The 13,979-nt window shown below is 39.1% G+C and overlaps 1 protein-coding gene across 1 annotated transcript in view; it reads left to right on the top strand.

Moving 5' to 3' along the window:
* Positions 1-13,979, top strand: part of LOC106896599 (pinopsin-like) — an 85,967-nt gene that overhangs the window by 17,121 nt on the left and 54,867 nt on the right. The window contains exon 2 of the mRNA XM_014956705.1: positions 7,198-7,523. Within this exon, the coding sequence (XP_014812191.1) occupies positions 7,198-7,523 (326 nt within the window). The remainder of the gene's footprint in view (positions 1-7,197; positions 7,524-13,979) is intronic.

The raw sequence follows: 13,979 nt of genomic DNA, 5'->3' as shown, positions 1-13,979 counted from the left end.
TTAGGTAAGATACTTTGACCCAGAGCTGACAAAATTTTGCCTGAAGATTAAGCTACCATTAGAAAGAGAGCGTGTTGCTTTTCTCCTCTTGCTGCTTCCAAACCTCTCTTGTGAATACTAGACTTACAAATTGTATTTCATGCACCGTCCCTGAGGGATGATATTAGGATATGTTTTCAGAAAGACTTCTAAGGAGATATAGAAGTGCAAATATGTTGGAAAGGTCATGTCTTTTAAGTTGTTTAAATTGTTTATGTTTCATTTCCGTGTGTGGAGTGTTTTATTTCTGTAGAGAACTAATAGAAATGCTCTCATTTAAATTCAGGAAAGTTATTTCCCCTAAACCAGCACTGAGTCACTGATGAAACTAGTTTTGTATAACTCAATAACATATTTATGTAATACCATTCAGTAACACAATTTGGAATTAAACTTGAAACCTTAACATTGAGGTAGGAAAAGCCTTCATTTGAAGAGGGCTGTGTCTTGCTGCTGCTGTTCTGTGTTTACCTCAGCACAGGATTCCCCAATATTCCCAGCTTGGGGTGCATTTAATCACAAAGCCCTTTTCCTCCTCTTACATCCTACTTATCTCCATCTCATAGTGCCACAGAGCATTCTAGCATATGCTCCAGCAGATTTACAATCTGAAATTTGGGGGATTAGAGAGAAGAGATAGCAACTATGTTACATACAACACATAACATCATTGATGCTGATGTTATGGACAACCTACCTGCTGCTGGCATTAAGTATTTATCAACATAGCATTTTTAGGCAGAGACCGGAGCATGCTTCTTCCTTCCCTGCAAATGTCCATACCACACTATGCTCTTTCTTTGCTGTCTCTCTGAGTTCACTTTTCACCATGGCATGGTAGCCTGTCTTCAACAGGAGGGGTGCAAGGGACGGCTTTTGGTGAGTCCTAGCCCATGGAGCATCACCATTTTCTCTTCCTTCAGCAAGCCATTTGGAGCGATGGTGGCCAGAGTTGCTGTTGGTTAACCTCTGCTGCTGGCAGGTTCCTCTGATGTTAGCACAGGGTTTGTAGATGGTATGTGGGAAGCCCAGCACTTACTATCCCCTTGATTTCTCCCCTGTGTTTTGTACATGACTGGCAGATGGTCTGGTGCTCACCTGGCGTGCACAGCTGCTTCCATCATGCCTTGAGTCTCAGTAGCAGCAGCATGGCTGGGTGGACTCTGGTTCCCTGCCTTGCACCAGCCTTGCAGCCGGGTCTCACCCTGGCTTGGTCTCAACAGCTGGGGTTGGCCTGGATGTGGGCTGTGGTGGCACCAGGGATGTGGCAGTCACAGACGTGGAGTTGCTGAGGTTGGTCCAGGTGTAATGTGCAAAGGGAAACAGGTGTAAACAGCAGAAAAAGAGTTAGAAGAATGGCCTGTGCAGATATGAAGAAAACTGTTCCCAACTGATAAGAGCAGAACACAGCCTGTGGATTGAGGAGTCTGTACCCCCCTGAGGAGCATAGCATCAAGGGTACAGCACATCACATCTGCCATTTCTTTCTCTGGTAGCTCCCTGTGAAAGAGACAGTGCTATTGCAGGTGAGTACATTCCAGGCAGATGTGCTTTGCCTCTCCTGAGGCATACCAAGGTTCTTGTGGGCAGGATTTGTAAGCAGTGGAACACTTCATAACAACTGTGGGCTCCTAAAGTGTATGAAAGCTCTGCCTAAAACCCAGTTTGTTGCCAGGGAGGTACCCACGAGGAAGAGGTTTGATGCATTGATAGCCAGAATCCCTGGTTCTCCCTCTTACAAGAGATCCCAGACAGACCTCTTGACCACAGTCCTTTGTGGTTGTGAGAGTGTGGGGGGATGAAAGCTATGAGAGAGTGACTGGGAGTGGGGTAAAATCAACCTGTGTGGAGACTGGGTGATAAAATCATCTTGACCTTCTGTGAGAGCTTGGATTTAGTTTTGCTATATTAATATCTGGTTGATGAAGGTGCTATCACATTCCTCCAAGGTAAGCTTAAGCTAAGCAAACCTCCTCCCTAAGCTTACCTGTGGCTTCTTTTCCTTGTCCTTGATAAGCCAAATACAGTACAGGATATACATTGCGTCATGCAACTGTGATGCTCCAGGGCTCTTATCAAGATGTAGAATGATGGCCTTCAAGGGCTTTAAGAGGGCAAATACGTTAGTAGTGAAAACTTTTACCCAGTGTAGACTGAATCTCTGGGATTCTCAGTTTTTCATAATCTACAGACCATCAGCAAGTTGTATCCCATTTCCAATTAGTACGTCAGTGAGCAGCGCAAACCAGCAAAAACTAGTACAAAAATGTAACACTCTTAGTTGAGACTCGAGGCAGCGAAACAGTGATTCGCTGTGTCCTTCACCTAGAGCCATACTCTGTGCTGTGCTGCCAGGAAGAAATGTACAGGTCTTTAAATAAAGTAAATAATAGATAGTGTCTCAGATGGTGGTCCTATAAATGGATGCCTGTCCTCGTTTATGACTTGAAATTAAATTTCTTCCACTCTGCCCAATGCAACTAATTGCTGTGTAGAAAAGGCTCATGCCTCAGATGCGGCTTGTCTCAAAGTCACGTATTTCTGTGGTTAATTTTTGAATAATTATTTGTTCCTGTAATGCAATCTGCAGTGGATTTTTATGTCATCTTTCAGTACTGTTCAGTAAGAACCTCAGCTTTGTTCCTGTGTATGCATGATGTGTTGGGGGAACAAATTACATTTCTTACTGTTATTGACTGCCATGGAGTTATTTGGCTAGGTGCCAGCTCGAGGCCCTAAATATTTGTTGGAGGCAAATTCTATTTAGATGTGCAATTCCTGAATTTAATTTTGTTGCAATTTTAGAAAACATTACTCATTTGAAATTAATATATGCAGTCTACCCAGTCATAAATGTTGCTGCAAAATAAGAATGAAATGTTGGCATAAAGCATTGTGATTAGCTTTAAAATGATAATTATTTTCTTCTTTTTATAACTTACATTAATTTTTTCAATTTCTTTTCTCGTTATTAAGACTAGGGAGATTACATTCAGGCCTTTCCCTCAGCCATAATTTTAAAGTATTTAATTGCTTTCTGTTTTAAAGCTGAGATTCTCACTAGTTCCTATGACTGCAATAGATAGGGTGTGAGATAGAATACCAGATAACTGCAGGATTCCTGGCAAACGCCACAAAAGTTAAGTGCATATGACATAGAGATAATTCTGATATACAAAAATAGGGGGCACAATGAAAAGTGAGAAACTTTATTCTATTTTATCCAAACCAGATTTCAAAAAGGGCATGAGAGAAGACCGAGTAAACTATGGACCTGTTAGTCTAACCTCAGTACTTGGAAAAATCATGGAGAAGATCATCCTGGGTGCTATTGAAAGGTGTATAAAGGGCAAGGCAATCATCAGGTTTTTGCTGGAAGCTTATTCACTTACTGTTACACACCTGACCCCTGTTTTTCACTTCCACCCAGTGTCCAACTAAATACTGACACAAAACCTGGTTTTGCCTTTATTATGAAATGATGCTGTTTCAGTCCAACAAATTAGACCTGTGAATCTGCTATAACTGATCAAAGGATAGGGGTATCTTCACAGGATTTTAACTATTGAACTGATAAAGGAGAGAGATTTTTTTTAAAATTATTTTTTAAATTAAAAAAACTGAGGATAGTCTTAACAAACAGAGACATTGGAGCTGATAATCTATGACAATATTGGAATAGGCTTATTTCTTGATGTGCATCCTATGTTGATGTTGTCCAGTCTTGGCTTCTGTGTTAAGGTGAAGGCCCTTCATCAGCAAGTTTGGATGTAGCTGCAGTGTTGGGGTGTAGAGGGTCAGGGCACATCTTGTGTCTTTGTGTACACTGTGCAAGGTCACACTAAGTAGACTGAGAGAGGGTTGCCACAGCCTCTGTTGGTTTTGTTTCTTCCTCACCTGGGTAAGAGGTATTTTCATCAGTTGCACCCTATTCAGTTAAATGTATCTCACTGTTGGAAAAAAAAAGTGGGTTTTTTTTTTAATAGCTCTTAATTTCACCATTTTCTGTCTTTCAAAGCAGAAGTTTAACTCTTCCAAAGTAGTGTAATTTTTTTCTAAATAGTTGGTCTGGTTTAGTTTATTTTAACCACATGAACCACATTAAATTCTTTTGGTTTTTAGTATCTCTTATGAACTACGCCTTCAGTCCTTTCCTCTTTTTCCCTTGTTGTTTTGAAAGCATTAGAAGTCAGTGCACAGTGGTGTTAATTTCAGTGTTATTAAAAAACTTCAGGTATAGCACAGACCTTAAAGTCTTACTGTAACAAAAAGAAAAAGATAAACATTGATTTTTTTTTTTTCTGAACTTTTTTGGTTTGGGATTCCATAAATCACACTTCTTGTCCTCCAGAGAAAAATGTAGTTTGTGTCATGTCAGTGGAACTCAATAATAAAAGGTGAGTAAAGATGAAAAGGCTCCTGCCAAGAAGTGTAATTAAGAATCTCCAATGTTCTTCTGTGTAGAGAAGAAAAACGATTTGCTGTAATTTAAAGGAAACTTTTGTGGTTTTGTGCGATATATTCTTTCCTGACATTGCCATGGTCCTAATTTAATAACTGAACATTAATCCTGTGCCAGTTAAAGACAGAACTCTTCTTTGGCTCAAAGCAACCAGTCCTGTATTCATGGCCAGTTATCTTCAGAGCCGCTCCATAAAGCTGTCTGTCATAAATACCAGTGTGAGAAAAGCTGAGCGTCTTTCTCATATTAGGTTGTAGGGAAAAACATGAAGAAGTGTAAACAAATGCTGTAAATGGTGACAAAATACACTGTAAGAAGCTGCCAGGCAGTAGCACAGCCACGGGGATGAGCAGGTGGAGCTGGCAGCGAGGCTTGACCTGAGATCCCAGTGGCTAAAGCAGCAAAGGGCCTTGAGCTAAGGAAGTTTGAACGCCCCACTGGGTTTTTTTTAGGCAACACTGCACCTGCAGGACTGTAGGATGCTCTCAACAAACGTACGCCTTCCCTGCTATCTCTTCGAAAGAGGGACATCATGCCATCAGAGGTAGAGCAAGAATAATACAACCCAGCTGGGAGGGGAGAGATTTCTTGTTCCCAAGACTGTTTTCTATTTGTTCGTGATGCTGCAATCTAAAATGCAGAAAAAGATCTGTATCACCTTACCGAGGCCTGAGTTTCAAATACAAAATCTGTGGTTGTGCCTTAGGTACCTACATGAGCTAAACATTTTTGATAGCAAGAAGCTCTTTAGTCAAGCAGATAAAAGCATGGAAAGAGGCAATACTAAGAAAGTGAAGATAAATAAGTGTGGGCTGGAAGCGAGAAGAGGGTGGTAGATTCTTTGTTCCCGAGTCTGTAATTCAGAACCTGCTATTTTTTTTCTATATTGAGATATGTGTTTAATGCAGGAATTGTGGCCAAGGGCTTTCAAGAGCTGTGTTATGTAGGAAATCAGATTAGATGAGGGATGATCAGAAAGTCTCCACTGCCTCTAAAATAGTGCGGCCTTAAAACGGGTTTAAAGTTAGACTCCTAAACTGTATAATTCAGTTGAATTTAGTGGAGCTGTGTCTTTTTACAGCTGCAAGTGTATCTACATTTTTTAGGTCTGACCTCCTAGTAATATACAGAAAATAATTTAGTAGGCTCTTTTACCGAGAAATATGTTTTCTTCGTCAAAAGTTGCATTCTCCTCACACCCTTTTGCTTCTCTTCCCCTGAGAAATAAGGCATCCTATTGCAGTCAGCAGAGCTTGCATTCCCCCTGGGTCCTTTGCCCATACCCAGCTCTGCACAAAGGGATTGCAGATTGTCGTCAGGATGGCAGGAATAGCTGCACCTGCATCCAGCTATTAGGAAATGAGTCACTGAATTTGAGGAGAAAGAGAAGCAAAATGCTGTGCCTGGGGAGAATATCCTACTGTGCTCTGTGGGGGTATGTGTGTGTGGGTGTTTTTACCCAGGTATAGGCTATACCAGTGCTATCCCCAGGGGAGTCTCTGACTCACCCCCATTCCACCCCTGGGAAGCAGCTATACGAGAAGCTGACAGTTAAATGGGGGAAAATGAATTGCAGCTGTGGATTCCCCCAACATCACCTTTTCTGTTAACAGGTTTGCTGGAAGTGGGTACAACTTAAAGCCAGAGAATTTTGGCAGGGTATCTCTCAATGCTACTATATAGTTGGCTGTTACTAATGGCAAGGATCAAGAAAAAAAGCAGGAAGGAGCCGGACCAACATAGGTCTATTCAGGTTTTTCATTTCACAGGACCAAAAGAAGGGGCCAGGAGACCATGGGAAAAGATGGTGTTAAATTTCTTCCAAAAAACTACTTCTGTCATAAATTCTGGGAAGCGGCATCCAGTGTTCTGTCACCAAGAACTGTAAGGAAGCTGCAAGGAGAATAAAAACATAGGAAACAGCAAAAAAGAAACCCAACCCCATTGAGTCATTGACTAAGAACCTGCCATGCAAATCCATAAAGATTTGAGAGGGGGTTGGGAACCTTGATCAAGAGAGTGGAGATGTTCTACAACCCAGGTTTTTCAGTCTTCCGCTAGAAGATATAACTGATCTCTGACACCTAGGGCTCCATATTAACCTAAATCACTTTTAAACTTGATTATGGGATGTATATGTAAATAAAATTACGACCTGCCTTATCACAGTCATGCCAAGGTTTTCTGTTGTTTCTATGTATGAGTGGTCAGAACTGAAGCTATGTCCTAGCTGATAGGGCAAAAGTGCAAAAACTTCTTTCATTTTGGGACTCCCAATATTTAATATAAAGCTTTTTGCACGTATAATAGTCAATGCAATATTTAAAAATGCTCATGGATGCTAAAAATTGAATATTTCTTAGCAAGGGAGTCTTTCAACATTTTATTAGGTCATGTAGAAAATGGATTTCCCCTGGGTAATACTAAAACAGCTAAATCTGAAAACCTGCCTAAAAGAGGAATAGCTCTCGAGTATGAAATCTTCCAATGTATGATAAATACAACCTCAATAAAATTTGACATGGTGGACAGAGCAACCAGGTCCAGTGAGGATTTAAGCATAGAGAATAACGGAAATAACTTTAACTGTTGCTTCCAATAATATAATAAACAGAAAAGCACCTCGTTCCTTGGGTTTTAATGGATCCCGCACAAAATAATGAAAGTAATCATTTAAATTGCTTGGTTCACTGCAGGCATCGTGTCCCTGATTTCCCTGGCTGTCCTGTCCTACGAACGCTACAGCACTCTCACCCTGTGCAACAAGCGCAGCGCTGACTATCGGAAGGCTTTGCTGGCAGTCGGCGGTTCCTGGATTTATTCCCTGATCTGGACCGTGCCACCCCTGATCGGCTGGAGCAGCTACGGGATAGAAGGAGCGGGTACAAGCTGTTCAGTCCGCTGGTCCTCTGAGTCAGCCGAGTCCACGTCCTACATCATCTGTCTCTTCATATTCTGCTTGGTCATCCCTGTGATGGTCATGATGTACTGCTATGGCCGTCTCCTTTACGCTGTTAAACAGGTAAGCTGAGCTACTGTGTGCTAGCCATAGTGCAAACTCCTCTGAGACCTCTGTTGGCTTTCTCTTCTATCGAGTTTGGAAGCACTGATGATAGAGAGCAAAACAACAAAGCAAAATGAAATTGAGAAGACCACAGAAATCCTCAAGGAAGGGGCAGGAGACCTTCACCAAGCTTTTTCATACTCCTGAAGCTCCAGTCAGAACAACCAGATAATATCCATATAGTTATGGACTTTGTGGTTTGGGAATACTGTGCTCCAGGAAAAACAGCATATCTAAGTGAAGGTTGTGTTTGTAATCATACCAACACTTACCTGTCTGTAAGACATGTTCACCTGTCTATAAATAAGTCATCTGTGCAAACATTTCTTCCTGGTTTTGGATCATGACACTTTAGTAATTTCTGCTTCTTAATCTGTGGGCACTTAACTCTACAGTAATTACTCTACAGTAATGCAATTCTATTCCAATTTTCAGAATTATCCCAGGGATCAGCTTCTCCTTGTAATTCTGGACCACATTTAAAAATTTCCTTAAATACTACTACTGCTACTACTATTACTACAGGTGCTACTATGCTGACACTCTGGTTCAAGGGTTGCTGCAGATATTCCAAAACAAATGTTTCAAAAGACCCTGCCAGAGGGTATGGTATTGTAAAGTTTGAATACTGTTGGGACAGTAATGAAATGGTTTAATGATGAGTAATGAGACAGGAATGAGTATATAGGTGTTCTCTAAAAAGCAATTCTCTAAAGTGTTCAGATGAATTAACTAAAGGTGTTAAATGGTTGAGGGGTGGGGAGGGGGAGAACAGTAATTCCCTGAACAGAGGCTCTCATACAGAATTAAAGTGGATGTACTTTACTTTTGATTAGTTGTAAGGAATTAAGGTCGTGCCTTTTACATGATTTGTCAAAACTTTCAGAACACTTGAAGCCCAGATGGGAAATCTTTTCCTAGTTGAGTGCTGAGCAGGCCATTAAAATCCCTTTGATGAATCACACATTAGTAGTCCTCTTAATGCTGTGCAATAGTAATATGGAAAAAATTTCTCTTGATTGTAAACCATTAAATTGAGTTGCAGACTGTATTTAGTCCCTGGGCAGCAGTAGCCTTTACCATCACCTTAAAAAAAAGGAGTGTGATCTTGTGTGTGCTACTAGATGTGCTACTACTAATATACAGAAGATAACAACTTTCTTAAACTTTTGGCTCTTCTTTCTCTCAGCCCTCACTGACATTCTTGGCAGCAGGCGTCACCCACAACATACAAATACTGATATGGATGACACTTCCGTAGCATGTGCTTTAGCTTCTAGGTCTACATGTAGACTTGTGTTATTTTGTTCCCCTTTTTAAAAATTCAGTTATATTAAAAGCAGTAGTAGATCTCACTGATCTGCCTACTGGGTCTCAAGAAGTTGTGGGAAACATGTTGAGGGAATGAAGTATCATAGAAAAGATACATGCGATCTGTAGCCATGTTGTATTTAGACATGGAGTCTAGTAGACAGGGTGGAGGACTATGGTGATTGATTAATTGATTATCCAGAGGAAAAAAATGGGAGAAAGAATAGCATTTTCCACAATCCTCTCTCCTCTCTCCTCCCTGCGCTTTTGAGAATGATCAGGAAGCCTCAGGGATGTTGAGGTTAGGGAGGCCTGAGAAATTTTGTAAATGGTGGAAATGAAAAAGTCGAACCTGATTTCACATAATGTGTTGGAGGGCAAGTCTCAGGAAACTAATGCTTGTGAGATGCAAAGGAACTCCGATGAGGATTAGGTTGTATCTCCTCTCTAGAGTTGTTATGACTCAGGGTCATAGCAGCTGCCCAAGCATTTGTGAAGTCTTGACTAGCTAAACCCCAATTTTTTACACAAAGTAATGTTTTTCTGGCATTTGTAAAATATTTCCTTGATAGCTTATATTTCAGCAAAAAGAATCAGAAAATGCATCAGTCCTCGGTTTTCTGTGATGTATAAACCTCCAGTACCACAATCCCGAAATCTTGCATTTTATACATATTCTGTGATGTATATACAAATTCCCAAAGACCATATCATGACACAGTCCCTGAAATACAGACTTTTTTCCTCTGTTCTGAGGTCCTCTAACCTATTACTCCAGAATAGAACCTCTACTATTCTGTAGTAAACAGGGTAGATTACGAAATGCTAAAGAATGTCATGTTTTAAACTGGAGGAAGAGATGATCAAATAAATAACAAATAAAAGTATAGTAGTTCTTACATAAAACTGCAATAAGTAGGTAGGATAATAAAAAAAAAAAAAAAGAGTTAAGAGATGGTATTACATCCATTGTAATGATGTTACTTTCTGGTGTGGGCGAAAAATTCATTATCTTGCAATATTCTGGCCTCATAGATTAAAGTCCTTCTATGACCCTCTGTGTAATACATCAGAAGAAATGTGGGAGCGTTGCAAAAATAATAAGTGCATTATCCTAGCTTTAGCTGCTTGGTAAATTTTCTAAAATATAGATTTCATATTTTTGGAAGATGCATAGAAATTTTTATGTTAGAACATTGTAGCATTCATGGTATTACACCTGAGATCAAGAGTGTAGAAGTTATGCCGTTATTAATCTGCAATGTAAATTAATTGAAGTGGAAGAAATATCTTAATAGATTTGGGATAGTTAATGCAAGAATTGGCACAGTGCCTGCACTTTCTCTTTACAGGGACAGTAATTATAGGTCTGCTTTGCTTTTTTTTTTTTTTTTTTTTTTTTTTTTTTTTTCTCTCTAAATTTAGTCAGTTGCTGTAGTGTTCTGTCACTCGAGGCATTAGCAGATCCTATGAATTCATCTGCAATCTGTGTAATGGTAAAAGACACAAGGATTTCAGTAATGCAGGCTTTATAAAAGATGGTCTTTTCAAGGAATTACAAGTCAATAGCATCCCTGTATGAATAATGTTAACAGCAAATGCCATTAAACAATATTACAACATGACTGTACTATTATCTCAGAGCTCTTGCCATTTATCAAGCTGGAAGCCCCTTCAGAATTGCTCAGAATATTTTCTTTAAAGGTTTTTTTCCAGAGTGGCTTGATCTAGATGGTTGAGTTTGGTTCTGCAGATGGCATTTGCTGCTGTCCTTGTGCAACACACTCAGAGGAGCCGAATTCAGCCTGGCCCGAGAGGTGGGGCAGATTGAGCAAATCCCAGGAAAATGTTAGCTCCGAATAGTGAGAACATTTCAGAGGTGCTCAGCAAAATAATGCTCAAAACAGAGAGCTGAAGAAAACCTGAGGTTTCAGAATCTGTTAGGAAACTTGGCAATGCGTCAGAATTTAAGACATAGAGAAACACAAATATTTTCATTAGCCTTTTCTTCCCTTTGAGTCCATATTTTCACTCATGCTGATCTTGTTTCTTGTATTTATGAAACCTGTTCTTCCATTCCTGCAGATGCTGAAATTCAGTTTCTTCTTTAAGTTAATTCGGTTTCTTCTTTAAGTTTTCCTTTAGAGATGACGCATCTAATACCTGTAAGTAGAAAGGTGCAAAGTTTTCTCCATCACAAAATATTATTCACATATATTTTATTTATGCACATTCTACAGAATAACGGAAAGAAACTGAGAATTGTTTATTTCTCCTAGTGCAATTAGATTATTTTTTTCAGCTTTTGGCTTATAATGCTTCTCTGTGACTCTACCATTGTGTTCCCTCTGGAGAAATGTTCTTTATGAAGTCAGTGTCAGTTGTTTTCACTTTGAAAAGTAGGGTCCCAAATGTGGAATTACAGAGATTAGCATATGATCACTGTAGTGCAGAAGGCACAATATGATTAAAATCCTCCACTAAGGGGCCCAGAGAACTCATATGAACCAGCCTAATGAAAATTAGTAAAACTTTTAAAAGGGATCTCTTCAGTTTGCATTATCTCCCACTTGCTCATAAAAATCCTTCCTAAGGACAAGAAGAATCCCAGAACGTTGTTTCAAGATAAGTTTTCAGATTGGTTTTGTGGAGACTCTCATCTTGGCTCATCTTGTTGCCAATCTTTTTTCATCAAAAGCTGTGCCTGAGCAAAGCTCAGCAGCTAGTTATGGAATGCAGCTGGGACATGGAAAACAATAAAAAGGATTGTAAGCAGAGCACGAAGACTTAAAACGCATAGTGTAATACACATCTGACCATGCAGTTCTTGCTCAGCGAAATAGACCATGTGTTAAAGTGGGCAAAGGGCCAGCGGTCACACGGTCTCATGGGGTTCTGGAGCAGATGGAGTTGTGACCAGACTTGATAGTACTACTATGTTGGGTTTTTTTCTTTTTACTTGAGAACAGTGAGGAAAAAGTAGATGGAAAACATTTATTATGTTTTTTCAAATCATTACCCTAGTTCTACTTTGACTTTGTTTTTTGACAAAAGTGCAAGAAAAAAGTACTTGATGAAGATTTTAAGACTAGCCCATATGAGACAGAAGTTGACCTTGCCAGTATGTCTTGTCCTCCACTCTGTGGTGCACCTGCTAATCCTTAATTCCTCATACACTGCTAGTTTAGCTGGTGACCTTGTAGGAGAATGGGGACAGTGAGGGTTAATGCTGCAGAGAGTTGCCTCTCTTTTACTTCTCTTCCAGACTTCAAATTACCAAATTTTTTAGTGGAGGAAAAGTGCTTCTGTCTCTTATTTAAGAAGTAAAGCCCCAGAGTGAAATTGTGACTCAATTATAAACCAGAAGAAACTAATTTTGAATTCTGTCTGGTGAGATTTCAACTCCAATATATTTTTCAAGTACTGGATATAAATGACAGTGGTGGTTTTGAAATCTCCCTTACCCACAAAGAAAGTCTGAGAGAAAAAGGAAAGAAGAGATGTAGATTTTTATGACTTCTGATTCCTTAATCATGCTTTTTGCTGTACTATCTGGAACAGTTAAAAACATCTGTAAAAGCAATTATTGCATCATTATTCATTAAAATAGGCAGGAAATGATTATAAAGTAGAAGGATCGCTCCTGTGACTGTTTCCAGTTCTCCAGCTCATTTGGAAATGATTGTTTGTAGGAAGACAACACATTAGGGCAGAATGCTCAGTGATTTAAACTGAAAAGAAATTATCTTCACATAATACAAAGAGTAGGATGGAAAAGTAATAATTGTTCCATCACTCCTTCATATGCTTCGTGTGTCTATTTATAGAGAAACTCAATTTTCTGAAACTTTATCTTTGATGGCACTGAAGTTATGACTTATGTTGAGAAAACTGATAAAGCAATTAGGTACCATTAACTCTATCTTCTAAAAGCCCTAAATAAAAACAGGTTTGTAGTCATAGGCCTTCTTTTAGAAGTGAAGCTTAAAATCTTTCTAGTTATTTAATGAAACAAAGAAATCCCAAGAAATGTAATTCAGATGAAGATGATGTAGACATGGTCCTTTGATTCCTGTAGCTCATCTCTTTCAAATGTAAGTACATTTGGGATTTGACTTAATTTTAAATATATTTGACCCTAACTGCATCTATGCCCAGACAGTCAGCTATTCTCATTAGATAACCATATCATGTTGTTTTTCACTCTGTGTTCATAAATTTTATTTCTTCCCTTTGGGTCTTCATGTATACTTCCCTAACTTCTGGTGGTATAGAGAACAAATGATAAATAACATTGCCTTTCCTTTATAAACCTTGCTGTAAGATATAATAATTAAATAGAATTCACAAGCAAAAAGGGATTCAATTTGCATATGAAGGGATAGATGTTTTCTGTCACATCATAATGAGCATATGGGAACTTAATTGAAATATAAGTCTCATGTTACACTGAGAGAGAATTGGAATCAATCTTAGAAAAATGTAATGAAAGAGGTCTGCTGCATTACCAAATGTTACGAAGTATTGTAATCACATAGCTTATAATCAGCATCATCAATAAAATCATCAAAATGGATATTTTCAGGTTTTCTGTATAGCCTCCAACTGTCACACAGCAGGCAATATTCAATATTTGCTTACTGAGCAGTTGTTTGACCTTTGCCAAATTCTACTCAGCTAAAACACAAAGCTGGTAACAGGCCATTGTTTCTTTTTTTTTATTATTATTCTGTGATAACAACACTCAGGACATGCAGTTTTATTGTTTGATTTGGGATTTTTGGTAGAACAATGGGCTTTAAATTATGAGAGCAATTAGCATTCCTATATGATAGTATGTTTTCTCTGAATTTCTAGATCATTTCTCAAGTAGAAAAGCAAAGCAGCTGACTTCTGTTGTTGTTTCAAAGAAGAGGAGCACTAAAATCCATTGGGCTGCATATATTACATATCAGTGATCAGTTCTTTGAAGACCCAGTTATTCTCAAGTTTTCTTGGCTTCTGCCATGATGAAATTTCTCAGAATCCTGTAGGTGAAGTGATATCTGGTACAGCTATTATTAATAAAAAAGTCATGGAATACTTGAAAAGGGGGGGGGGGGG

This window comes from Calidris pugnax, unplaced genomic scaffold, assembly GCF_001431845.1.
Source record: "Calidris pugnax isolate Ruff unplaced genomic scaffold, ASM143184v1 scaffold318, whole genome shotgun sequence".
NCBI classification, from domain to species: domain Eukaryota; kingdom Metazoa; phylum Chordata; class Aves; order Charadriiformes; family Scolopacidae; genus Calidris; species Calidris pugnax.
This window is presented reverse-complemented; position numbering and strand designations above follow the sequence as displayed.